The 24,961-nt window shown below is 47.6% G+C and overlaps 12 protein-coding genes across 12 annotated transcripts; 5 read left to right on the top strand and 7 right to left on the bottom strand.

The window, feature by feature from the left end:
• Positions 1–636: 636 nt before the first annotated feature.
• Positions 637–3,349, bottom strand: DFJ58DRAFT_792086 (uncharacterized protein). Its single transcript, XM_041390339.1, has 14 exons — positions 3,028–3,349; positions 2,959–2,964; positions 2,685–2,900; positions 2,513–2,623; positions 2,346–2,402; positions 2,292–2,308; positions 2,123–2,232; positions 1,833–2,010; positions 1,649–1,709; positions 1,293–1,589; positions 1,143–1,151; positions 1,033–1,085; positions 854–980; positions 637–801 (listed from the first exon to the last, which is right to left on the bottom strand). Exons 1-14 carry the CDS (start codon positions 3,084–3,086, stop codon positions 759–761), a joined length of 1,344 nt encoding a protein of 447 aa, XP_041243202.1. The 5' UTR covers positions 3,087–3,349; the 3' UTR covers positions 637–758.
• Positions 3,350–4,991, bottom strand: DFJ58DRAFT_792083 (cysteine proteinase). Its single transcript, XM_041390338.1, has 9 exons — positions 4,874–4,991; positions 4,744–4,806; positions 4,649–4,695; positions 4,439–4,595; positions 4,359–4,382; positions 4,071–4,301; positions 3,864–4,022; positions 3,660–3,810; positions 3,350–3,612 (listed from the first exon to the last, which is right to left on the bottom strand). The coding sequence occupies exons 1-9, from the start codon at positions 4,905–4,907 to the stop codon at positions 3,576–3,578; spliced, it is 903 nt and encodes a 300-aa protein (XP_041243201.1). The 5' UTR covers positions 4,908–4,991; the 3' UTR covers positions 3,350–3,575.
• Positions 4,992–5,366: 375 nt separating this feature from the next.
• DFJ58DRAFT_419316 (uncharacterized protein) lies at positions 5,367–6,897 on the bottom strand. The gene is made up of 4 exons (XM_041380305.1): positions 6,272–6,897; positions 6,198–6,215; positions 5,973–6,135; positions 5,367–5,916 (listed from the first exon to the last, which is right to left on the bottom strand). The coding sequence occupies exons 1-4, from the start codon at positions 6,524–6,526 to the stop codon at positions 5,447–5,449; spliced, it is 906 nt and encodes a 301-aa protein (XP_041243200.1). The 5' UTR covers positions 6,527–6,897; the 3' UTR covers positions 5,367–5,446.
• A 267-nt stretch (positions 6,898–7,164) lies between these two features.
• On the bottom strand, positions 7,165–7,606 carry DFJ58DRAFT_661487 (bola protein; the record flags this gene model as incomplete). The annotated part of the gene is made up of 3 exons (XM_041382220.1): positions 7,165–7,325; positions 7,383–7,422; positions 7,484–7,606. 3 exons carry the CDS (start codon positions 7,604–7,606, stop codon positions 7,165–7,167), a joined length of 324 nt encoding a protein of 107 aa, XP_041243199.1.
• A 138-nt stretch (positions 7,607–7,744) lies between these two features.
• On the top strand, positions 7,745–9,595 carry DFJ58DRAFT_419267 (amidohydrolase 2). The gene is made up of 7 exons (XM_041380304.1): positions 7,745–8,208; positions 8,260–8,411; positions 8,466–8,638; positions 8,691–8,705; positions 8,761–9,021; positions 9,072–9,139; positions 9,197–9,595. Exons 1-7 carry the CDS (start codon positions 7,780–7,782, stop codon positions 9,338–9,340), a joined length of 1,242 nt encoding a protein of 413 aa, XP_041243198.1. The 5' UTR covers positions 7,745–7,779; the 3' UTR covers positions 9,341–9,595.
• Positions 9,596–10,041: 446 nt separating this feature from the next.
• Positions 10,042–11,664, bottom strand: DFJ58DRAFT_419232 (uncharacterized protein). Its single transcript, XM_041380303.1, has 4 exons — positions 11,573–11,664; positions 11,449–11,511; positions 11,262–11,381; positions 10,042–11,202 (listed from the first exon to the last, which is right to left on the bottom strand). Exons 2-4 carry the CDS (start codon positions 11,467–11,469, stop codon positions 10,117–10,119), a joined length of 1,227 nt encoding a protein of 408 aa, XP_041243197.1. The 5' UTR covers positions 11,470–11,511; positions 11,573–11,664; the 3' UTR covers positions 10,042–10,116.
• A 1,358-nt stretch (positions 11,665–13,022) lies between these two features.
• DFJ58DRAFT_419219 (uncharacterized protein) lies at positions 13,023–13,959 on the top strand. The gene is made up of 3 exons (XM_041380302.1): positions 13,023–13,456; positions 13,511–13,715; positions 13,767–13,959. Exons 1-2 carry the CDS (start codon positions 13,209–13,211, stop codon positions 13,533–13,535), a joined length of 273 nt encoding a protein of 90 aa, XP_041243195.1. The 5' UTR covers positions 13,023–13,208; the 3' UTR covers positions 13,536–13,715; positions 13,767–13,959.
• On the top strand, positions 13,575–13,841 carry DFJ58DRAFT_728745 (uncharacterized protein; the record flags this gene model as incomplete). Its single annotated transcript, XM_041385633.1, has 2 exons — positions 13,575–13,715; positions 13,767–13,841. 2 exons carry the CDS (start codon positions 13,575–13,577, stop codon positions 13,839–13,841), a joined length of 216 nt encoding a protein of 71 aa, XP_041243196.1.
• On the bottom strand, positions 13,957–15,815 carry DFJ58DRAFT_792052 (uncharacterized protein; the record flags this gene model as incomplete). The annotated part of the gene is made up of 8 exons (XM_041390337.1): positions 13,957–14,038; positions 14,123–14,307; positions 14,332–14,578; positions 14,609–14,866; positions 15,341–15,413; positions 15,470–15,560; positions 15,584–15,693; positions 15,732–15,815. Coding segments are annotated over 8 exons (1,117 nt in total), but the record flags the coding sequence as incomplete, so codon positions are not given.
• A 71-nt stretch (positions 15,816–15,886) lies between these two features.
• Positions 15,887–17,398, bottom strand: DFJ58DRAFT_792051 (transcription initiation factor TFIID subunit A-domain-containing protein). Its single transcript, XM_041390336.1, has 6 exons — positions 17,160–17,398; positions 17,013–17,099; positions 16,770–16,962; positions 16,527–16,696; positions 16,359–16,473; positions 15,887–16,304 (listed from the first exon to the last, which is right to left on the bottom strand). Exons 1-6 carry the CDS (start codon positions 17,352–17,354, stop codon positions 16,111–16,113), a joined length of 954 nt encoding a protein of 317 aa, XP_041243193.1. The 5' UTR covers positions 17,355–17,398; the 3' UTR covers positions 15,887–16,110.
• Positions 17,399–18,737: 1,339 nt separating this feature from the next.
• Positions 18,738–19,886, top strand: DFJ58DRAFT_728743 (WD40-repeat-containing domain protein; the record flags this gene model as incomplete). The annotated part of the gene is made up of 5 exons (XM_041385632.1): positions 18,738–19,055; positions 19,115–19,135; positions 19,189–19,266; positions 19,312–19,533; positions 19,686–19,886. 5 exons carry the CDS (start codon positions 18,738–18,740, stop codon positions 19,884–19,886), a joined length of 840 nt encoding a protein of 279 aa, XP_041243192.1.
• A 2,318-nt stretch (positions 19,887–22,204) lies between these two features.
• DFJ58DRAFT_419139 (uncharacterized protein) lies at positions 22,205–23,706 on the top strand. The gene is made up of 4 exons (XM_041380301.1): positions 22,205–22,768; positions 22,822–22,885; positions 22,942–23,302; positions 23,359–23,706. Exons 1-4 carry the CDS (start codon positions 22,560–22,562, stop codon positions 23,592–23,594), a joined length of 870 nt encoding a protein of 289 aa, XP_041243191.1. The 5' UTR covers positions 22,205–22,559; the 3' UTR covers positions 23,595–23,706.
• The last annotated feature ends 1,255 nt before the right edge of the window (positions 23,707–24,961 follow it).

Below are 24,961 nucleotides of genomic sequence, written 5' to 3'. Positions count from 1 at the left end.
GAAGCGGTTGTTCGGGTGCAGGAGCTTCTGCGGGATGACTCTCAGAAGATTTCGACGTCGAGGCGGCATTCAAGAGTGCCTCTGACCACAGGATTGGTGTCCTCATTGGCATAATACTAGATTGTGATTAGCTCTGTTTGCCGCCTTTCAATATGACCCGTACTTGTGGTAAGCAGGATTGGCCTTCTCGCCTGCAAAGCCGCCAACTCGAGATTAGCAATATCGTCAAAACACTCGATTTGATACTGACTGACGGCTTTGAGAAGATTATCTAGCGCTTTGATATCCTGCGTTTCAGTGGCGGCCTTGAGTTCTATTGGGGTAGTCGTTCCATCGATTGTCTTCCCCAGCTGCGTTGGAGAAGAGAATATCCACCGCTGAGAAGGGGCGAGGACATATTTGAGTGATCTACTGTGAAGACACCGTCGTTTGAGCAAACGGAGTGCAAACATACTTCCAAATGCTCGACCAATGGGTTAAAAGATCTTCAGAACGTCAGAAGTTAGAAGCATCCGTGGATCCAAAACCTTCCCCTTGAGTAAGTACCGTACTAAGTAGTACATTCAGAACAGCAAGCCGAACAGAGAAAAGCTTCGGCTTAAAATGTTGCCGGGTACCGGAGCCTGAGATCTACTGTCGCGTCATGAATCATGATACATTGGAATGTAAATTCTAAGATCTAAGACTCTAAGTACAGCTGTGGAACCACATATTCAGCCTATGAAATCGATAGCTCTGACGAAAAACACTGTGCCAGTCTACTGAATAATTCTTCCTGGCAAAAAGCTCACCAAAGCATACCTGCAGAATATAGCTCAGCATCCAGTCAATGATTCAAAGTTGCGTAACTCACTTCCCACTTACTCTCCACTTTTCGCCTTTGTTATCGAGATTCTCTGCTACTTTCTCATCTATGCCCACTGCCACGTCAGCCTTATTCGTACGAAGGCTGAGAAGCGGAAACGATCCTGCCAGTGGGCCTGCCAAATATCATTCTTAAGCAACGACGAAAAGTATTTATGGGTTACCGACCGATCGCAGTTGGAAACGGAGTGGACACAGGCCACTTAACATCACCTGCAAGTCTAACGTCGGGTCGTAACGATGTCACAGATATTAGCAAAACTCAAAAACACGCTCACTTGCGGTAGCTTTGGCAGAGCATTCAGAATTCAGGTCTAGAGATCAGCATAGTAATGGATATACTCACTTGAGATCCCCCTAAGACGTGCATATTTTGAATGCTAAGCCTTTGGAAGTTGGCAATGCTACTCACCTTGAAAATAACTAACCCAGAACCACTCAGCCACTGCCCTAACTCCGGTGCTAGTTCGTTCATGTTCCAGTAAGGCCACGGACCATTCCAAAACTCCGTCATTTTCTGTCCATTGGTAATGTCTGTGGCAAGAGTGAAAATGCCCTTATCCATATAATTTTTCCATCGAGTGACCATCTGTTGTAAGTAGGCAACAGAATCTGGACTAGTCGTGGAGTTTGGTGGAAAGAACGTGGCAGAAAGTAAAGACGAAATAGTGTTCGCAAAGTCGGTAGGGGTGACATCAGAAACAAACCATGGGAACAGCTTCGGGCTTGTGAATATAGTCAGAGGTCGTGATCGCTTTGAAGTGAGAATCTCACGACGACGTACTGAAACACGACTTGAGAGAAGTACGGAGTGTAAGTGACCAAAAAGTCCGCAAACACGAAATCTGTAAATAACTGTATTTCGAGGTTAGCAATATGCTTGCAGAGACGATAAATAACGAACCTCAAAACCAGCTGTTCATAACAAATAATCAGACACTAGAGTAGCGAAAGGTGCCGAAAAGTACCATTGTCTAGCACGAAGTCCAAACGCTTTCCTTGATTGGCCAGAGTCTTGATGTAACTCCAAACAGCACCTTGGTCATCCTTAAGAATGAAGTCTGACCTCGCTTCCTGAGCCTCTTTACCGACCGTCTGCAAGTGCTCTATGTCCGACGGCGAGAGGTGCGTCAAGAGGGAAAGATCCTACATATATCGATGTCAACGATCTGCGAAAAAGAGCCTCACGGCAGACTTGCTGTTGCATTGCCCCTAGATCGAGAGTCTATTATAACGTCACGAAAACGAAAATGTAGACCAACCAAAGGCACATCTGGATCATCTCCTTAAATAATACTTCAAGTTTATCGGGATCTCCTTGAAGTTTAACCTTCTCACTCTCTAATTCGTGCATAGTGGTTGCGATTTCTAGCAAAAGCACATCATGTCAGTGATACCCGAGAAAACCAGGGCCTAGTCGAACATACGATAGATAGCTGCCCCGCTGTTTTTGAACATTTCCTCCTTTTGGGTAGAAAAACGGGTCAAATCCGCGCCAGTATGCTTTTTGGTTAAAATACGCGCGGATGAGACGGTATCTATGCGTGTCTAAGCATGTATATTAGTAACTCCTGTTCGAAGTGACATACAAGTAGCATCTGCACGTAAAATTCAGTGATTTGAAGTTTATGGGGCAGATCTAACCTACTCTGCGTACAACCATGGTGCACTGAACCAAGTGTTGCGGGACGCTTGTTTCAGACTCTCAAGTTCCGCATTATATTCGGCAACGAGAATGTCCCCATCCTGAATAATGTTTCTGTGTCATATTATCAGCATATTGATAGAGTCAAGGAAAGATGAAGTCATGTTCTACCCACTCGAGTTCGTGGTCCCTTGCCATACGATACTTCAAACGGCTTATTTCCGAGATAATTTCCTGCCCCTCTGTTGTTTTCTTAGATAGTTCTTCTGCCTTAGAAACGTCCAAATCACGGATTTGTTGGGCTTCTAAAGTCATGTCATGGAGAAGACGATGCACATGATCGATGATGTTTGTCAAGATGATGGGCCACCTCTTCACTACTGTGTCATATCTTGATGGACAGCCAGTCAACCACAAACCTCTCGGATCGCGAGCGAAAGGAGACTCACGAGAATCTGGATGATTAGGCCCATCAGCCTTCTTCTCATGCCGTGCATAAGTACTAAGGGTTAACTCACCCAGATGTATCCGTTGGATCATAAGGTGGGTATGGTGCTTGGAACATCTCGCGCTTCATGGTCGATATTCTCTTCAACTTTGTAAGAAGAGAACTAAAGATGTCGGTGATTGACTGATCGATTCAATGGTTGCACACCGGAAGACTAGCTCAAAACTGTGGGAAATAGTGGCAGACTTCTTTCTATGGCTGGTAGGGATTTCTCTTTTCCACACGTATTACTTACACCCAAATGCACTTGATTACACACACTCTTGAGATCGAGCTGGGTTGTGTGGAAGTCGCGGGTGGTACTTCGGGGCAGGCCATTCAATGATGTCGTGCAATTGAAACACACATGATCAAACCATATCATCATATATTCGCCAACAATTTGACTACGCGTGACATACCACTGACACAAGTATGTAGAAATCAGGAATGTCGGCCAAATCACTTGGATGCGCATAGGATATATAGGTATGTCAGACTCATAGTAGGTTGGAGATGCGGCCATGCCACACCGATAGGTAGGGAATATTTGCACTAGTAGAGTCATACTGCATCGAATCAGTTCGTCTTTATCAAAACATCGTAATGGCCAGGGCTACTAAATATCAGCTTGTGATAACCAAAATTCCATCGTAGACATACCGATAGATGAGAATCAACGGTTTGTTCTTTCCGCCGTCTGGCGGTGTGATGTCTTGGAAGTGAGCTTGGCCATCCGGAGAATGACCATCAAGATATGCAATCCTGATGTGCAGTTTGAGTGCCCGACACAAGGCCGCCACCTGAACGTGATCTATCGAATGACATCAACTTGAAATCAATGTGACTACAACTCAGTATAGTGACCTGCTTCTTTCCCAAGTGGGTCGACATATTGCCGACAGAATTCGGTAGGTTCCAATGGCTCTCCTGAATCGTCGAAGAGAAAGCCAGCATAATCATCGCTCGCGGATTGGATTTGGGCTGCGGTTAAAAGCCGCAAGTACGTGACAATGCAGTTTGACGCTAGAGCGTGTCAGCTGCAGGGAGGAAGGTCGTACACGAGAAACTTACTTTCGTCCTCCAGGAAAGCAGAAAGTAAATGGTCATGCGTCAACACTTGATTAGGGTCGATGTTTCCAACGGCATCTACTAGATCCATAAGGGGTTCACAGAAAGTCGAAATGATATCTGCGTCCATGAAATTTCTTTCCATCATTCTGGAGCCTGATTCTATTACAGATTTTGCAGAATAGACGAGATTTGGCGAATCAACGAGGCTGCTGAGGTATGCGTATGCAAGAGCTTATAATATGACATCGTGAGTATGCAAAAAGGCAGAAGTTGTAGATTTGACTTCACCTCGGTAGAAGCAATTTCCATCACCTAGTGTAAATGTTCGCATCAGGTTGTGCGAGTACCTGGCTTCATTGATATACTACCTTTAGTACGAATAATCTTTGTATAACCTTGATTGATCAAGCTGTCGATCTGCGCCACAAAAGATGGGGCGCCAGTGTACTCTCCCCGGAGCTCATACATTGTCGTCGGTGGAGATATCAAAGGCCGATTTGGACCCATACTCTCCTCTAACAATTTCTAATAAGGGAGCTGTATCAATAGCGTCCGCAGCGCATCGACTAGCGACCAACCTGGCCCAATTCATAGAATTGAGATCTGTGTGCCCCGTCATAGGTATCTACCAAAGGATTGTTACACCGTGCTGCTAGTCAGCAGCACTACGTACCTATCTCTTCTGATAATTTGGGAGCACTTTGGAGGTGGGCTGACTCAAACTGGGTTCCTTCAGCTTCAGGTCGATCAGCATTTCGTAGCCTCGCTGTAGTTCGACAGTTAGAATAGAATGACCAACTCACGAGGAGATGTAGAGCTTGAAACTTGGTTGTTCATAAGGATTTGCTGGATGTCCACTGGATGTATGATTCTACTTAAATGTCGTATATGTGTGCTGCTCTCAGTGATCAGGTGGTTATGTACTAAGGCTAGTCACTGAGATCAACTTTGTTGATCAAAACCTTCTGTTTTCAATAACACCAAACATGGTCAAACATTGTTAAGGTCTGCATGCGGGGTTGGGGGTACTCCGAGTACTTAGTACACATTGTACTGCAAAAATATAGTTTGACCGCTATTGTTGTGTACTGTCTCCGACCCCCCATCGAACTTCCTAACAAAAGTCTACTGACCTCAGACGACAATGTTCAAAATCATTGGCCGCTTCTGGTCGTCCAACTTGAAGGCACGACTGTCACCTCTGGGTAATTATAAATGACCGGCAGGTCCAAATGCAAGCTTTTCAGAACCCCAATATGTGCTACCCTATGAATGTTCGAGAACAGTTTTAATATTTGGGATGCTACAAGTACAGACATATTTGCGTGATATGCTGCGACTATGCCGAGACCAATGGATGCGATACAAATATAACCTCAGTCCTCTTCCTCCTCTTCTTCAGTCACCGTCCCAAGTGCGACCAGCACACGAGCTTGAGCTTGAGCAGGAAGCATCGCGGAAAGTGATTGAGTGCGGGAAATAGAGGCGCCTCGCTTAGGGATACCATTGATGTGGCATGAAGCTGATGTAGGTAGGGCAGATAAAGATTGAGATGCTCCCAGAGGACGAGTCGACTTGGATGCTCGCAGGTTGTCCATAATCATAGACGAGTTCCGTCTGAGTTGTGCAGTTGTGGTTGGCAAAACCTCAGTGGGACCAGTAGACGTGCATCCCTGAGCAACTATTTCCAACGTCGCAGCTGGAATATCTTCGGTCAGACACGAGTTCAAGGCTTTGAACTCAGGCCATAATTCCGATAGATCATTAATCCACTGGGTATCGCAAGAAAACAAGTCGGCTTTCGCCTGATCCTCTTGAATCTTCGATTGCAGAGTCTGGAGTTCAGCTGAAGTGGGCATCATGAGACATGCACGCATAGTCGAGAACGAACTGGATACATACAGCGGATGTCACTTATGTCGTGCGGAGACGCGAGACATTGGTTAATGATGTCAAGCAAGCGCGTTCGGACCATCGAATGCGTCGGCACAATGTGCTGTGGGTCCAAGCACTGCTGGAGCGTCAGAGAGACGCTCACAAATTTATCGAACATTACGTCGGCAAGCTGGTATACCACCACGGAATCAATATTTAACACGTATTAGTACGCTAAAATAAAACCCATACCTCCAAGATATCTGAGACCTATGATTTTTGTAAGCCAGCGCGTCAACTTGAAAATGACTTGAGATGAAGCATACCAGCTGACGATTTTTCGCGGTAAGTAGCGCCAGGTCAAGCACAGGGATTAGGCTATCGCAAGTGGAGGCAAATGTTGTTATGTCTGGCGTGAAGAACTGGGCCAAAAACCCATTGAAAATTCCGTATAGCTGGTCGTCAAGGAATGCTATTCCAGGCTCGGTTTCCGTAAAGAATGCGTATGTTTCGGTGGGAGGTGGCAAATTCCGAAGCTCTTCCAAAAGGGCGTCGAGATCGATGTAAGTGTCTTCTGACATAGTGAGAATGGTAGATCAAAAGATACGCTGAAGAAGATGAGAGTTGTGTGTTGGGAGTTGGGAGTTGGAGTTGGGAGTTCTGCTGTCCATCATGATTGCGAGCATCTTTATACCTCTGTTAGTGGCAGGGCGAAAAACTATTGTTTTGCTTGAAACTTCCCTGTGGATGATGTTTACCGAACCACACCGAAACGGGAACGTACCACACTGACAGTGGTTTAAGGCACTGGCCAAAGCAGGGCCATTAACATTGATCCACAACCATAATATTTTCAATTGACAAAGTCAAGGCCTCCACAAGGTCACGTGAGGGGACACAGTTGTGTGACCATGGTCTTGACATGTGAATCATCTGAATGGCGTAGAATGGTGCCGGTGGTCTGTGGAAACAACTGATCAAACTTGAATGCCAGCCATTGCACTCGGACAGTGGCAAAGGTCTAGGCAGGAGCAACCGCCTCTATTGTCCACCTTAAAGACCACGTTCACATCACACTGGATCTGAAGGCTACGCTTGGAGCGTTGATTTCAGTATTACCGGCCTATCCCCCACTTGAACTAAAAAAACATGCCAGTTGTCATCCGTCTAATTTCCGGCGAAACACCACTACTGTGCTGTTGCATAAGAACTCCATCGGTCAACCACTTTTCGCTTGATGCACAGCGTATTGCGCTGGAGTGAAGGATTTCTGTAAAGAAGGTCGATCAACCAAAGTAGCGTTCCAACACGAATAAGTTCCCAAGCCCACCTGAGAAAACGCGTGCAGTTGTGATATTTCTTCCTTCAATGCCTGGTTGACTGTCAGACAATGAGCATCCCCGTATCATGATGAACGTTATGCTGAGACTCTCTCACTTAATCTATGCCTTGCAAGAGTACTCTTTCCCTCGAAGGCCTATGTAATGATTCCGTTTCACATTGACTATGAGCAGCTTCAGCTCATTTCGAACACGTACCTCACTAACCAGGAGAATTGCATAGCTGGACCCACACCCACTCGATTGATCTTCGATATTGAGATGGGACACGGGGAATGCAGCTCGAATGGCCCGTTCCAAATCCTTGACTGTCACAGGCATGGCAACAGTTACTGGTCGTGTGGATGAAGAAAAGCGGAAGTAGCTTTGTATTTGTTTGATCTGATAAGATATCGATGAGTCGTTTATTAATATTCCAGGTTCAGCCCCTAGATACGAATTGCTTCCGAGCACTCTGTATCATCATATCATCATCATCATCTCATCTAAGTTTCATGGGACCAATGTACAGAGAACTAGCCAAAGCCTCCTTTGGGTACCCCATCATCGATAACCACGCCCACCCATTCCTGAAATCTAAGCACCGCGACGCCATCCAATACGAAGTACTCATATCTGAAGCCCATGGCGACGCCTTAAACGACGCCGTTTACACTCTTCCCTGCTTGCGTGCAGCAGCCCAGTTATCTCAGCTCTTTGGATTGACAGGTGACAATGCTACCTGGGAAGGCGTCAAAAAGAAGAGGCTCGAGTTCGATTATGCAGAGTTGTGTAAACTCTGCATGGAGCCCACGGGAATTCAGTGTATATTGTTCGACGATGGCTTAGGTGGAGTCGCAGAAATGGCTGAAGAAGTGAATTGGCACGACCAGTACACCGTAAGTCCATCGAAGCGGATTGTGAGATTAGAAGTGGAGGGCCAGGTAAGGTATCACCATCTCTATCTTTAGGAAACGCTCAGCTCCGATGCTTAGAACATCTTACAAGACATCCTCGCCGCAAATGTCAACTCGTCTCTTTCGATTGATATTCTCTGCGACACGTTCCTGAAGGAGTTCACCAGCTACATGGTTGACACTGCCGTAGATGATCATGTGGTAGGGTATAAGTCTGTCGCTTGCTACAGGTTAGTTATATCATGACCTGGATCGATGATCAGCTCAACTCACTTATGCGATAGAACCGGTCTGGATGTCGACCCCGCACCATGCAGCGCAGATGAACTCTACGAGTGCTTAGCATCTGTAACCGAGCAGTTCAAGGAAAAGGGTTCCATTCGCTTCGAGCACAAAGCTTTGAACGATCACCTAGTCAAGATAGTCCTCGATATCGCAGGCAAATGCAAGAAACCTAGTAAGCGTTCGTTCCGTTCCGCGCAACGCCTTCCCACTCACGTCGTCGAAAGTCCAGTTCCACACAGGTGCGTTGCAAAACAACGGCCCAAGTCGCATTATGTGACGCTTATCCGCCTGAAGGTCTCGGAGACAATGACATCACGCTGACAAAGTCTTCTCCGGCGCATATGCAGCCTATCATCAAGGCCTTCCCAGAAACCATATTTGTTCTTCTGCATTCCAGCTATCCTTACACGAGAGACGCTGGCTACCTCACGTCCGTGTACAAGAACGTTTATCTCGACTTCGGAGAGATTTTCCCCTTTATCTCCGCCGACGGCCAACGTACTGTGGTACGTCAAGTGCTTGAGTTGGCGCCTACCAATAAGATCTTGTGGTCCAGTTCGTTAGCAGTCCATCTGTTACCGCACACACCACTTACCGTTCCACAGCTGATGCGGCGTGGTGGCCGGAAAGGTTCTACCTTGCCACTGCCCAAGCTCGCCAGGTGATGTACGAGGTAATCAGTATATTTCCTTAGAGGTGAATCCTCCAGATATGAACCTTGATTCTCCAGGTCCTAGCGGGCTTCGTCAGCAAAGGAGACCTCACGGAAGACCAGGCGGTATCCATTGTGAAGATGGCACTTTTTGAAAATGCGAATCGCATCTATATGCTAGGGCTTCAGCCGAACGTTAGTATTTTGTCTCCCCAGTCATAGTCGCCTTGAACACACGGGCGGGGGGCCAGAACGATTGGAACAGAGAAGGACTTGTAATACAACAGATTACAATAGTCATTCCATGGTTTCAGCGAGGTATTTTCGTACCCATGTCCTCGTTTCAGAAGCACTGAAGTATTCATCCATCGTGAAACACGACTTCAATTGGCTGAGTCCTGACTTCTCCCTTGTAATCTTCTTTCTTCCAAAAGTCCGAATCCAACGAAAGTGGGAATGTCATCATGACTGCATGTCGATGCGACACGGTCGTCGTATGGATTGAGCGTGGTTGAACTTGAACAGGGCCCGAAAGTTGCCTGAAGATGGTAGAAAGCAATGGGAGTGCCTACGTCGAGCGTTTGTGGGTAGTTACCCCTGGGCAGACCATAACAGAAGGAAGTTGTTCCTAGCTTGTGGGTGAAAGAGAAAGAGAACGGATGGTGAACCCTTATTTCAGGCGGCGCTGGGTCTTTGTAAAGTGTAATAATCAAATTCAATGTTGGACAAGCTATGGCTTGCCGCTTGGAACCATTTTGCCATGAAGCTACTTCTGTAGTGGTTGCCAGCACTGGTACTTTGCTATTCAATAACACGGTTCATGGTGTGGTCCGAGACGACCGTCATGGCGGAGGGGTGTAGCAATTTGGACGCGATCCTGTCGTGACACGCCTGTGACCCGCCTGTGACGCGGCACTGACAAGTATAGGGTGTAGCGCAAACCCGATATCATCATTCATTTCGTGACACATGTACATAGTAGCGACCATCTATCTAAGTTAACAGTAAAACCTTGAAAGCATAGGATCTGTCATCAATTCGAGGCAAGGGAAAAGGGTAACATATTCTGCTAGCTGCTGATCCGTTGTCATCACTCCACCGCCAAAGGTCAGGCTTCCCAGAGGACACTGTGACCGTGTCAAAAACGCCTTGAATTCTTCGTGAGACCATTGTCCTATATTGCGAACCTTGATCTCGCATAGATTGTGGAGCGTGACGGCATTGAATAACCCAAGATGTCCGATCCAGTCCAACCGTAAATGTCCGGATATGCGCAGGGATTGAAGATTGGCATGCGCCAATGTTTCCGAGGTCTCGATCGCCGTGAAGATTCCAATCATCGTCAAGGACGAGAGGTTGGGACATAGGCAGAGCAAACGGTGGAACGAATCTAGTCCGTCTACCACGATTTCAAGATTTGTGAGACTGGCCCATGCGAGAGGATTGAAGCCAGATAACAACCTGAAGTTAAACCACAGGTCCATCAACTTGAGACTGCGCATGCTGAGCGGCAATTGCGCGACAGCTAGTACAGGATCAGAACCGTCCGTATATATAACCAACTCCTCAAGTCTGCGGAAGTCCGCCATTACCAAGGAGCCGGCACCGGAGAAAAAACAAAGAGATATAGACGATATTTGATCGACATATGGCTGGAGCAGGCTTCGTAGCTCCGTCCAGTCATTGTTATGACACTCGAGCGTCGAAGATAGCTGACGTCCTTGTGATCGCTTGAGGTAGGAGTCATAGCAGAAAGCTCTCTGCTGCCAGTCGCCGTTCCCGACTTCCAATCCCAGCCTGCGCCATAGACTCGGCATGTCCACAGCAACCTCCCTCCATCGTCGACATACTGTGGTTAACAACATCGGGGCCAGATATGGCGCGGGCGCCCAGTTTCCGTCTTCTGGTATGCAGTAAAGGAAGATTTGGGCGAGGATTTCCGTGGGTAGGCGCCAAATAGCAGATGAAAATCTCTTGTGTGAACTGTTGGACTGCAAAATCTTGGCCTTCCCTCCGACGAGTTGCCGGTGACGATAGCTAACACCATTTTGGCCTGAGACGTCGTGCATGACTACATCCGACCGCTGAAATGGACGCTTATTCTTATATTCAGACGCCAATACCTCCAAAACCAAGCACTTACAATGTTCTGCGGGGTATATGAGACCGCAGGTGAATCGGTGTTTGAGTTGAAAGTTTGCATATTAACACGAAGGAGGTTTAGATGTTGGAGATGGTGATTAGAAGCAGGAAAACTAGCGTTCTGCCAACCCTCGCATCCCTATTTAAATCACGACGCTTCGCAAACCACAGGTAAACAACAGACACACCTTGCTATTATAGTTTCTCATAGCGGATCTTGGGGAAAACACCAGCCATCCACATCTCTAGACCTTGCATTGTTGCAAAGGGAGTTAGAGCGAGCGCCTGTGGAATAAGGGTGATCTCGCTTGCCGGTGGCTTCGACACACTCGGCTGGCACTACTATGCCATCCGAGATCTTTTGCCTTCTTATGTAGTCGACAACTGAATGTTACAGAACAGATTTGTCGAGCTGTGACCTTTATTTCGCCCCAATGTAGTATTGCGTTTTGGGTTTGATAGGTACTCACAAAAATCAGGCCTGGAATCTCTTTGGGACCTCTCCACAATCCTATCGTACGCACTGAAGGGCCGATTCCCAGTTTCGTCAGGTCACATTCTTCACTACATTTTAGTACTGACACACCTGAACTTTAACAGAGGACGCTCTTGTTCAAGTTGTAAACAATACGCTATCCTCAGTTTCAGCAACCAGGGAGCCCATCTTCGGAACCGCTACCAAACGTCAATATACAGCATACTGACATCAGTAGACCTCACTTTCGCACCATTGAACGTAGCTAAAGAATACCCTGCCTGTACTTGGCTACTTCACGGTTTCGTTCAGAGACACAGCCATGGCTTCCGCATTGACGAAGGTAGCCAGGTATAAATCGAATCTGACACCATCAATGACTTGCAGGGTCATGGAGAGTATATTGGATCTATATCCTATTTCCCAGATGGCCAGCGGATGATCAGCGGATCTGATGACAAGACCATTCATCAGTGGGATCTGAAGGCGGACAAGGAGATTGAGGAAGTGCTGAATGTTTGCGAGAAGGAGGCTATTGGTGGTGAGGTATCAAGGGATAGGTCGATGGATGTCACTGGTGGCGATGGTGGGGTGCTAAAAACCTGTGAGGTTGAGACGGGGATTGTGAAAAAAGTCGAAGGCCACTCACGGATGATCACCTTCCATTAATATCTCTGCGGACAGCACGCTAGCGGCTGGCGAGCGGGGTACGCGACTCTACAGCGCGGATATGGAACTTGGACACTGGCAAACTCAGGGCTGATCCATTCAAGAGCGTTAGTTGGATGGGTGCAGTTCGATTCTCCCCAGACTCTAGGAAGCTCGCAGTCAAGTCGTGTGTGGGGAAGCAATTTGAGGTTTGGGATGTCCAATCATAAAAATTGCATGTGAGCACTGAGCATAGGGAAATTTAGTATCGGAGGATTTACAAATGTGCCGACCTATAGCCGACGGTATATTGTGGACGAACAAAAACAAAAACATCTAGTTGACTTCATATGTTCAGCTTCGGCGCCAGCTGCAGAGATGACGACGCCAGGATAATCTACGAATTTGTCGGATCACAAGATCTACATATGCAACACTCCACCCGACTGTCTTCCTGCCACTCCGAGTCAGGCCGCATTGTAAGAAAAAACCGCAAACATCCACTTTTTGTGTGCTAACTTTCCCTCATGTACAGACCATTGCAGGCAAAAAGCCAGCCCTCAGGCCCACGATCAGTGATCTACTAAGTGTGTGTGTTTCATTTTGTGAGCCGTTGCACTCATCGATCACCATTATTGCAGTCCGACAGTCCGACATATGCCTGTGAGGGAATATTACTAAGCTCAAGTTCTGCTCAACAATTAATGAATTTTAGATTTTACCCCTATCTAAATCTTCTCTTTACGATTACCGCACCCATCACAATATTAATGGCAGGAACGATCACTAGTACAAAAAATTGTTATCATCTGGTGCTACTTTCTCATGTACATCAGTTTCCTGAACATGGAATTATTCCCTTCCCGGACTCGGACTAGAGTGGTCACTACTGCCGTCAGTATGGCAGAAACCTGGCTCCTAGCCGTTGTCCTAGTACGAATTCCAACTACCCGCAGAATTTGCCTAAAGGATGCAATTGTGCTTTCCATACTATGCTGGGCCTTCTGTGGATTGTGGATTGTAGCCCTGCAGAATAATGATTTTAAGACCGTGGAGATGTGGTCCACTGGCAGGTAAATTTACAGCAGCAACTTCAGGAACACAGACTAATATGATGCATACCATAGATGTTCTAAAACAAAATGCCTTTGAATAAGTTCTACATTGGCGTGGGCGCTGGAGTTTATGATCATGTTGAGTTTCTGGGGGAATTTGAAGTGGAAGCATCCGATTGCGACGGTTTGGTGTCTGGTCTCGGGCATGCTGGAAGAGGTGTCTCATGATCTCATCCCCAGCGAGAATAATCTGGACTTGTTTGCATATTCCTCGTTGGTGAGTATTTCATTTGGTATCATTCATAACCAAGCTAATATTACGTTTAAGCCCCATGAAGATCCTGATCTGTCGTATCTTTCAGACTGGGAACTTGACGAGAAGCCTGACAAACTCGAGGTCTGAATGCTCGCAACATTAGACTATCTCGAATTCTAGACCTGGCTTTTACATATCTTCGCCGATATTGCTGCATATGTCGTAGGCATATTAGGTGTACACCCACAATACAGTTGATTTCAAGTTCTCTATATTCAGTCATCATCAAATACTAATTTAATGCCTTCGTCCCTTGCGGCCTCTATCGCGGCCTCTTGTCTCTCCTCAAAGTGACTTCAATGAAGTAAGAATGTCATGTTTCCCTAGCGAGCGACGTCAGGAAAACCCGCAACGAATCTCCCGGCAACCCGGTGACCTTCTAGGTAATGTTTGAGCATCAGTCTCACCACCGGGCCTATGCCAGCGTCGTCCTCGTCCGGGAAATCGGGAAGTAAATCGCACTTCTTCTGAACCATTTCCAACAACAGCTGTGCTGCTTCCAAATCTTCTTCATACCCTATCTCCTCCGGGGTTTCAGCCACCAATCGTCTCACTTCGTCTCAGAGTCCCTCTGCACCGCTTGTATGACGACCGATCGCCCACTTGTTACAGGACTCACCTAGCCGTAGCGTAATTTTGACATCCGGATTTTGTGGGAGCGAGAAGCCACATCCGAGGATCAACTCGTCGTTCGCTTTGAGCCCATAGTTGTTGAAGACTTCTTCGCCAAGAGGCGTCGTGGTATGCGGAATGACGGAAATGGTGACCGAGTCATCCCTTGCTTCTGTACTTGCTTCCGGATATGTCGTGCACCAAGAGACAGGCTATCTACGACAAAGGTTGTGGATATCCACACCCGGAAGCATGAACGGATAACTCGAGGAGGTGATCTGCAGCGTAGGAGATCGAGATAGAAGCGTGGATGGAAATGCGCGGGTTGAAAGATACGTTGATGCCCTTAGATATTTGTCCCCGAGGGTCATACGTGGAGAAAACAAGCACGGGAGATGCCTAATTACCAAGTGCCCCATCTGGATTAACTTATTCCACTCAACACTCCAACTTTCCTGACGATTACGGGTAACGCCATAGACATTAGGTCCTCGGAAAGCCTCGGGTTCAGATTGTTGGAAGGAGAAGTACGGACAACGGTCCGAGGGATTAACCTCGTACTTCCTTTCCTTTTCTTGTTCACTTATCCGCATCTTTGCACCTTCGACACCAGTTGCGTCGTCCTACCGGTAGCATTGGCTCCGCACCAATACATATGTCGTCTCTCCGGTAGCGTTGGCTCCGGCTTCTTACTATACGCGTCAGTCTCGTAGCATTATACCTCAGCTTTGTTTATCTTTAACTCTCGCTGAGGTACGCATCATATTCATCGTTCGTACTTACATTAACTAACATATACCTCAGACTTGCTCTAGGTAATAAAATGTTAGCGTTGTTATCTTTAACTCTCCGCTGAGACTTGCTCTAGCCTAAACAGATGGCGTGAATTGGAAGGGGCGTTAGCAGTGTATCTGCAGGTAGAAGGCTTTGCAGCAACCGCGGTCGGCAAAACTGCCGAATTCTGCCAACAACACTAGCGTTAGCAGTGTGTCTGCAGGTAGAAGGCTTTTCAAGTAAGGAAGATGTCGAAGGACATCGGGAATTGGGCTATAATATATGACCATCAAATACGCACGCAGAGAGACAAAATCAGTCCAACGCGCCTTGAATTGGGGAAGATCCAGTGTAAAGTGCAAATCAGCTGCCTTTCCGACCACGACTGCAGGTCAACGAGGGACGATTCGCCAAGTAGCGCTGTCAGAGCAGTGATAGAGAACACTCCACGTCAATGGCCAGCGAAAATGGACAAGATACGGTCGTAGTGTCAGCATCGATAGTGTTTTGCGTGATGGCAGAGTCCGAATTTGCGTGATGGTGGAGGCATAGGCTATGAAGTGTCTACGTGTAGATCGAGCACCTTGGGACAAAGAGACGAGCAAGTGAATAAAACCGCCATAGAAGGTGCCGGTGAACCATCGTCTGAGCTCGGCAGTGCTGTTGGGCTCCATGATATTGATATGGTTTACTTGTTTAAGATTAACTTGTGCAATCAACGTTGAACGCAAGGGGTCAACCGGCCTTGCACACGGTCTTGGAGTACTTTGAATATATGTATGATCTTCAGACTCAACCCTCCTCGAGTAAGTACTAGTATATCTAGTGATGTTTGATCAGCAAGAACTACTGATAGTTGCAAAATGTACAACGTTGAGATACTAGTATGGCATGGTATAGTACTTATAAGTTACAAGTCGAATAAGCAAAGAAGAGGTATAGCAAAGAAAGGGAGAATGTCCAGCGCGATTCACGATGCGAGCTTGCTCTCCCTTTTCGCTTGTTGCACCTGCGCCAAGCGGTGACTGCGTAAAGTCATGGATGAACCCTGGGCTGCCTTCTTTGTTGCCGCTGCAGGCACAGAAGGTGCTACAGCAGCCTGAGATAAAGCTATTCGCGTGTCATCCGATGCAAATCCAGGAATACGGATATTGTGGTTGCGTTCTGAGACAGAGCAATGAGAACTAGAACGAGGAATAATGAATTGATCAGGCTTACCAAGGTGAAGCTGGAGGTCTTTGACTTCGAGCGTGTCACCGCCGCGATGTTTTGCTAGTCGACAGCCAAAGTTCGTGACCGAGTCGATGAACTCGTCGGCGATTTGAAGAAGTAGCTGTAAACGATACAATGAGCGACGTGTCAAACCATTTGAGTGCAATGGCTCACATCCTCCACCTCAGGTTCAATCCGAACATTGGGATCAACACTTGAGACGAGGTCTTGAATTGACCGTCTCATGCTCTGATCTCCCGGGGTATTCTTTCTCCGTGTGTGGCTATCCTCTAAGCTAAGCATGCCAACGTCGTCCGTAGATCGTGCGATCGAAGCAGGGGTACCTGGTAACATGGATCAAAATCAGTACTCGGACGGGACCGCTACTTTCCCGGTAAATAATCATCAGGAACTCACCAGACAATCTGCCACTAGTCATCCCACCTGTAAGAGTTGGTCTTCCTTGCTGCGCAGCAGCCCACTGAACGGGCCCTGGATTGGTAGTGTTGAGAGTTTGGCTAATGGGATACCCGTCACCAGGTGTGGATGTAAGAACAGGTGCTGGTGACCCGCTTTTAAAAGCGGTAGCAGTCGTCGCAACAGCTCCGGTCTACCACAAACGGGATGAGACAAAGGAGGTTCCTACCCATTGTGTCGTACCTTTGTACCGGCATTCGCGGTTGAAGTGCCAGCCACGTTTCCCGAAGCACTGGTCGCGGACTTGTGTTTTTCAGCGTAATCTTTCAGCTATAGATAAGACACCCAGGTGAGATAAATAAATCTCACTTGATTTAAAAGCCGACGGACCTGCTGGATCTGTACGGCAGTAAGCTTGCCCTGCCGCATGAGCTCGCCAAGCTGGCCCATATTCTGCTCGAGGAGCTGGGCTATGCGCGTGCTCGATGCTGCCTCGCCATTTTGGCTCTTAAAAGCACTAGTCAGGGCGGTGATTATGTTTGCGGGGGTTGGAGTCGCTGTTGTTGCTGCTTCGTTCGTCGCCATTTATGATTTCTCCTCCTCGTTGTCCAACTCTTAGAGGAGTGGCGCGAGCGTGAGAAATATGTAATTCTTTCCATGACCTACATAATAATAACTTTGTCTTTTTCTATAGAATAACGGCTCGCTTGCGGACGGAGATCCACCCATGCTGAGCGGATTCTCTCTATGACATTGGATTGGCCGTGGCAACGTGTCCAGGGAAGTTGATGACATATATTCCTTCAAGCGAACTCTGCCATCAGATACACGCCGGAGTTCGTTTGACGAATGATCTGGTGATTCTGGTCTTGTGCGACCTTCAGGCAACCTAGGTTAATTCTAACCACCCGTACACCGACATTGGTTCGTCCGCAACTCATCTTTTCATTCGGTAGCAGTAGACATTGGGGACGCACGACAACGCTTCACAGCGAACAGCCTCTCGTCTTCCCTGGTGGTTGAGAAGCTAATCATGGACTGAAGGTTAACAGAATGTGATCATATGATGCTTGGGCCCCTCAGTTGCACAGCCTATGCTGTGTATAGGCTGTGAAGCAAACACGATGATAAAACGTCTTTAACGTACTAGGAGGCAAAGGATTCCACACAGACCTGACGGAAACACCCATTGTTCCCCACTGTCTGTCTGTCGTTGTTGTCTTCGTAAGTGACGATTTTGGGATTTAAAAGATGAAGGCTAAGACAGCACTGCACTCGGCAGTAGGAATTCTGGAGCATGGATTTACCCACCACTAAAACGAAAGAGGCATCAGTAATAACGCCCCGCCAGAAATTTGAAGGACACACTGATGGTGTCTGGGGCGCCATACACCTGCCAGGCGGACAGCGGATCATCACTTGTTCGTTCGATGGCTCGCTGCGAGTGTGGAACTTAGAGAGCGGGAAACAGATAGGAGAAGATTGGAGAGATGGAAAAAGTGCAGTGCAAAGTATAGCGTTGTCTCCGGATGGGAAGAAAGTGGTTGGTGGGAGTTTGGATGGTGCAGTGAGGTTGTGGGACATCGACACATGCAAAGTTCTCGCGAAATGGATGGGGCACACAAACCCTGTGTGGTCTGTCTGCTGGAGTCGAGATGGTCGGAGAGTGTTAAGCGGATCTTCTGATGGGACTGCAAAGCAATAGGACGTGGAAAGCAGAGAGGCATTCCTTGAGCCGATCATGACTCGCTCGGAATACACTCGCCAGACACGACCTTGATTGCAACTAGTGGACGTGGCTATGATGGATCCTGCACTGGAGCACCCGTCGAGTGCTCGATCAAAATCTGGGACACAAAGACAGGCGAGCTTGTTGCAACTCTCAAAGGACACATGGACGCAGTGCGTTGCCTGGCTTGGACGCCAGATGGAAAAACGCTTATCTCCGGATCCTTTGATAACTCCATTATGACATGGAATACAGCCAAGTGGGAGCAAATTGCGGTACTTGTTGAGCACACTTTTCCTGTCTATGCCATTGCAATATCACCGAATGGCCGCATCCTTGCAAGTGCATCTTTCGACAGTACAGCGCGATTGTGGAACCTCGACGATGGACAACCCACCAGTCCATCCCTCCAGCATGCACGACCAGTTCAATACGTATCATTTTCGGACGATGGAAAGCTACTAGCAACTGGCTGCTCGGACCAAAACGCGTATACATGGGATGTTGCTGCGATTGTTCGAGAAGCGGGACTCAACGACCTTCTTTCGGATCCAAAGGTGAGTTGACAGGCATGTCTCATTGTATTACATTCTCGCAACTGAACGTGCACTGCCAGGCCAACAAGTTGGCGCTCCATGTACGTGACACCTTCATTAACAAATCCCGTTGTGCTCAACACACATAATACAGGCAGATGCTACACGACGTCCGCCTGCTTATCGGGTACCCCAAGGCTTTTTCGATGGTGCCCCACCAGATGTTTCTCAAGTATGTTCTTGCTATTAGTTTTTTTTTCCGACTTCGTGTTTCCAGTTCTCTGCACTAAGCGGCCCCCAATCCTCCTCAGAACCGCAGGGAAGCACACTTCTTCGTCGCTTATTCTACCGCAGCCCTCCAAATGCCCATGATACGTCACCGTCCTCCCCTTTCAAGTGGGCTCAAGCCCTTTTGAAACGGCCCAGACAAAGTAGTGAAAGCGCTGAGTTGCAAGGGCGTGGCCAAGTTGCCGAGGTTCCGTACGCAAAGGGCAAACGTGTATGTTCTTTCTCCCTCTCGGATGCTCAACTCCACCTAACATCACGTAGAGAAACGCTTGAGCAAGGGAGGTTGTATTAGCGAAACAGAAACAGAAAATGAAAGCGTTGCACTCCAAGAACTCTACTGCGGGCAGCTCACGGCCTCCAAAGCCCAATGTCGCTAAGCCATCTTCGCAACAACAGGCAACTGGCTCCTCATCGTCTACCACACCTGCTGCCGGTGATAATACCGCGGCTACGAATTCAGCGCCCTCGCGCCCTGATGTAATTCTCAGACAGGCTGGACTCTGGACTCGCTTCTGGCTCTTCATTGGTTGTCTGTCTCCTGAATACCAGGATGGTCGTCATTAATCTACGATTTCCTCGTCTACAATGATCTGTCGCGCGCCTCTAGAATATCACGCCTCTCATGGATGAGGTCTACATCCCTGCCATGTTTTGAACTGTCCTTTTTGCTACCGCTTGCTAAGCTCTGGATTGGATCGGACGTCTGCAATATCGATGGACGTTCGAATGATCTGACATCTACCGTGTGTAGTTAATTTTACTTTGGGGTGTTTGTGAGCGATAGGACAACAATTAAATAAATAGACGTCTTTGATGGGTCCGGTATATTCTCCTACTTCAAAGTAGTATCGCAGAAACGGACTTAGGTAATTCATACCCTCACTTGAGGCTGCCAGTGTTGTGTGATAGATGGGGCGATCATGTCTATGTAATCGCTCTGCCCATCCGATAGCAATCGCGTCTTAAACGGCATGCACGAGCGTCCGTTCAATTCATTCCTGCTATAACCATCAGGCGTCTCATCTTGCTTTTGTGTTCTATACTTGCCCACCTTGCCTATTCGCCAACGTTCGTTGGTCACATCGACGTGATCAAGTCTCTTCCTCTCAAACAAAGGCACGTACTTAGCATCGCACTTGTACATCTCTACACCGAGTGCAAGAACCGGTTCTCGGCCCAAGTTCCAACGACGGAGCGTGTGAGGTATCAGTCCTATCTGACTGAATGGGAAATATCGAGGTAATGCAGAATGATATCGGGCGGCAACTGTGAGGAAGTGCTCGTCCAGGGCTGTGTATACGAGGGAGTGTTGATGAATGGAATGGAGTTGGTGATCTCTGTACCGTTTTCGTCCGTCTACTATTTAGCATGTCATAACTGAGTCTATTCCAGAGTATAAGAGCGAGGGCATCTGCCATCTAATACTCGGGTGTGCGTATAGGAGATCTGATTCTACGACATCGAATACGCACACCCGTGAACTCTGGAGACACGGGATTGATTGATCTGTGCATGCATGACCTGTTTTCCTGGATCAAATACGCAAGTGTGATCCTGGGTCATCCGATGGTTGACTATCCGCGAGTTCGTCGCCGCCGACGTTAGCATGTCCTGGGATCCACCAGACGGCTAGATTAAAGTAGCCTGCTGTTTCATTAAATAATTGGTTAGCTAACGGGCGCTAGCATATAGTCAACGCAACTCACAGATCATCCCCCTATTCAGTAGTAGTAGATATTGAGGACGCTTCGCAGTGAACGGCCTCTCGTCTTCCCTAGTGGTTGAGAACTAGTTAATCAGGGATTGAAGCTTGACAGAATGTAGCCTTGCGATGCTTGGGCGCTTCAGTTGCACCGCCTGTGTATAAGCTGTAAGGCGAACACGAGAATGAGGCATGTAAGACGTTTCAGGAAGCAGTGAAGCCAACTCTGACTTGACAGAAACGCCCATCGTACCCCGTTATCCGTTGTCGCTGTTGTCTTCGTAAGTGATGATTTTGGAATTTGGTGGATGAAAGAGATGTATCAGCGGTAAAACCGCGCCAGAATTTTTGACATGTTGGTGCTGTCTGTGGTGTCATCATCACCTGCCAGACGGACAGCAGATCATCACTCGTTCATTAAATGGCTCGTTGCGGGTATGGAACTTGGAGAGTATAGGAGAAGACTGGCGTTGGAGAAAGTGCGGTAGCGAGTATAGCATTAGCTTCGGACAGGAAGAATGTGGTTAGCGGGAGTGGAGTCGACCGGGCACAAATACGTGTTTGCAGTTGTCTATTCATAGTAAGTAGAAACTAGTAGTTTTGCCGGTTATAACCGGCGTGATTGGCAAATCTCTCGTTATCTAGTAGACGACCTTGATTGCGATGGGTGGATATGATTAGCCCAGGTTGACGTCGACGTCGACGTCGTAACTCAAAGGTTCAGTACGTACTCGGGACGGACAAACACTCTCCCGTATGATCACTTGATCATTGGAATACCACCAAATGGAAGCAAACTTGGAAGCGTACACTTCCATATCACCACAAATGGCCGCATCCTCACAGGCGTTTCGTCCGACAACACAGCCCGATTGTAGAACCTCGACAATGGACAAACCCATTGGTTCACCAGAGCAAGTGAACCGTATGTCATTTTATGCTCGTCGACAGCTACTAGCGACTGGCTGCTGGGACAAAAATGCGTACGCATGGGATGTTGCCACGATTCTTAAAGAAGCTGGCCTCAACGACCTTCTTTCAGATCAAAAAGTGAGTTGATAGGCATCTCTCATTGTATTACATTCTCACAACTAGACACACACAATCTGTCAGTCCAACGAGTCAGCACTCCATGTACGTGACACCTTCATTAAAAGATCTCCTTGTGCTCAACATATATACTCTAGTCTGATGATGCTACGCGACATCCGGTCCAACGACACGACTCATCTGCCTGTTTATAGGACACCCCAAGGTTCTCTCGCTTTGGGAGCCGAAGTACTTCGGAAGGGTAACTCGGCTTACGTCGTGATGTAGGTCATTTTGGTGGATTAAAATGATGGTAAAAAAAACTCCAATTCGGCGCCTTCAATACCTTAAAATCACCCGGCATCCCTCTCACACCTTTCAAGGTGCTCACTTCCTTCCTTCCTTCCTTCCTCGATCTCTTCTCCGTTTCTAAGAACGAGCCTGGGCTTGACGACAATCCCAGCGGTAGTACATTTGACGATCCAAATATCTTTGAAATTGTCGACATGAACGCCACCCAGCACCCAACCTCATCGACGTTGCCTCCACCTGCCGTCCAGAACCAGTTTTTGCAGTATTCAATAACCAAGAAAAAACGCGACGATGAAGATGATACTTCGGCTATGGTGACGTTGAAGAATTATTTGTTTGAGGAAGTCGATGGACAGCAGTCCACGGCACCCTTGAATGCATATTGCTTCATGACTGGTTTCACGTACGTACAATGTACTCTTCATCTACGGCGCATCTCACTGGTCTTTTTTTCAGTGACTCGATTACATACTCTGCTACATTTATCTGGTGCGCTTTCCAAACGGGAAACAGTCTAAGAGTGCGTGTACCTCCGCAGTTGCAGAAGGACTTTCCCAACTGACATTTGCGCCATAGTTGGCCCTTGCCTTTGCTCGCCTGTTCGACGGACAGCATGACCCCTCATTCGATGTACCGGATGGTCTAGCGCTGTGCTCATTGCTCATGTTCATTTTCGGCGCCTTCATCGGCCGCCTCGGCGATAAGTTGGGCTGCAAGACACGGTTGTGGTTGACCCTCGGCACATTCGTTCAAACCCTCTTGACAATGGTCGCTACTATTGCGATATGGAAGAGCCATCAGGGTAGCATTGCTGATGGTCCCGCTCACCCCGCATGGACTAACGTGTTGTCCTTCATGTGTATCGGCTCCATGAGCGCGAGCATGGGCTTGCAGGCCATTATGGGGAGGCGTATCAATACGCAGTTCGGTACTACAGGTGTGTTTCAGGTGTATTTATATTTTTTTCTTCTTAATCTTTTGTTTTCTCCGCAGTTGTGTTCACGTCGGTTTGGTGTGAGCTCATGGCTGACCCTAAGCTCTTCAACATCCGACGAATCGTCGTTTCGCGCGATCATAAGATCATGGCTATCATCTTCATGTTTTTGGGAGGCGTCGTCGGCCCGTGTATTGATCGACAGAGTTGGTTCAGCTACTACGTTGGGCATTGGCACAGGTATCCGTATGATTATCACCGTATGGTGGCTTTTCATCCCAGAGGAGCAGGGTAGAATATGTTTGTGAAGTGCTTATATGCGTGTTTACGACCATGTACATATTTTCATTGCTGAAGCGCTGACGACTCACCAGTAGCTGTAGTTTAGATGTATCAGTCTTTGTAACACCACGAAAAATCAAATACAACAATGCGCTCATTCAATGTTCGACTTTCAACACTAGGAATTGCAACTTATCTTGAACTCCCCACATCATGGTCATCACAAGCTGTTTGGTTCTGCACCTGGTCCTTTCCTTTTCGCTTTCGCCATTGCCAGTGAAGATGATCCGTTTGGCCAAATGGCTCATCTTCATTGGCATAACTTTCGCGTGGGCCCCGAGTCGCCGTCGTTCTTTCTGAACGCATTTGCGGGTTGATTTATGCTTTAGATTTTTTAATGTAACCCGCAAAAATGTCCAGAGAGGAACCGTGAATATACTTTGATAGAAGGAGCCTACCCATACCTAATGGGCGGATTCTCTCTATGACATTGGATTGGCTGTGACGACGTGTTCAGGGAAGTTAGTAACCTATAGTCATATCAGGCCTCAAGCGAACTATACACGCCAAAGTTCGTTTGAGGAATGATGCTGTATAAACTGTGAAGTGAACACGAGAAATCATCTATAACGTACCAGGAAGCAAAGAATCCACACAGTACTGACCTGACAGAAACGTCCATTGTGACCTGCTATCTGCCTGTCATTGTTTTCTTCATAAGTGGAATTTTAAGGATGAAGGCTAAGACGGCACTGCAACTCGGTAGTAGGAATTCTGGAGTTTGCTACTAAAACGAAAGAGAAATCAGTCGTAAAACTACGCCAGAGATTTTGACATATTGATGCTGTCTGCGGTGTTACACCTGTCAGGCGGACAGCAGATCATCACTTGTTCATTGGATGGCTCGCTGCGGGTGTGCAACTTGAAGAGCGGGAAACAGACAGGAGAGGACTGGCGGGATGGAGAAAGAACAGTAGCGAGTATAGTGTTGGCTCCGGACGGGAGGAAGGTGGTTTGCGGGAGTATGGACGGTGGAGTGTGGGACATCGACGCAGCCATGGTCGTCACGAAATGGATGGGTTACAAATACTCAGGATGTGGTGTCTGTCTGCTGAAGTCGGGATGGTCAGAGTGTGAAGCGGATCTAACGATGAGACTGCAAGGCAATGGGAAAAGGGAGAGAGACAATCCGTATATAGAGAACAGTTGACCAGGCACAAATACGTGTCACCAGACACCTTGATTGCGATTGGTGGATATCATTCGCCCAGGACCAGAAAACCCGAGTGCCCGGTCAAAATCTGGGACACACAAAGACCATGACAGGCGACAACTCCAAAATTTGAAATGACACGCAAGCTAGTGCTTCAAGTGGGACCC

The sequence above is a fragment of the Suillus subalutaceus genome (assembly GCF_016647625.1).
Source record: "Suillus subalutaceus strain FC151 chromosome Unknown DFJ58scaffold_63, whole genome shotgun sequence".
In the NCBI taxonomy this organism is placed as follows: Eukaryota; Fungi; Basidiomycota; class Agaricomycetes; order Boletales; family Suillaceae; genus Suillus; species Suillus subalutaceus.
The sequence above is the reverse complement of the archived record's forward strand: the minus strand, read 5'-3'. Positions and strand labels throughout refer to the sequence as shown.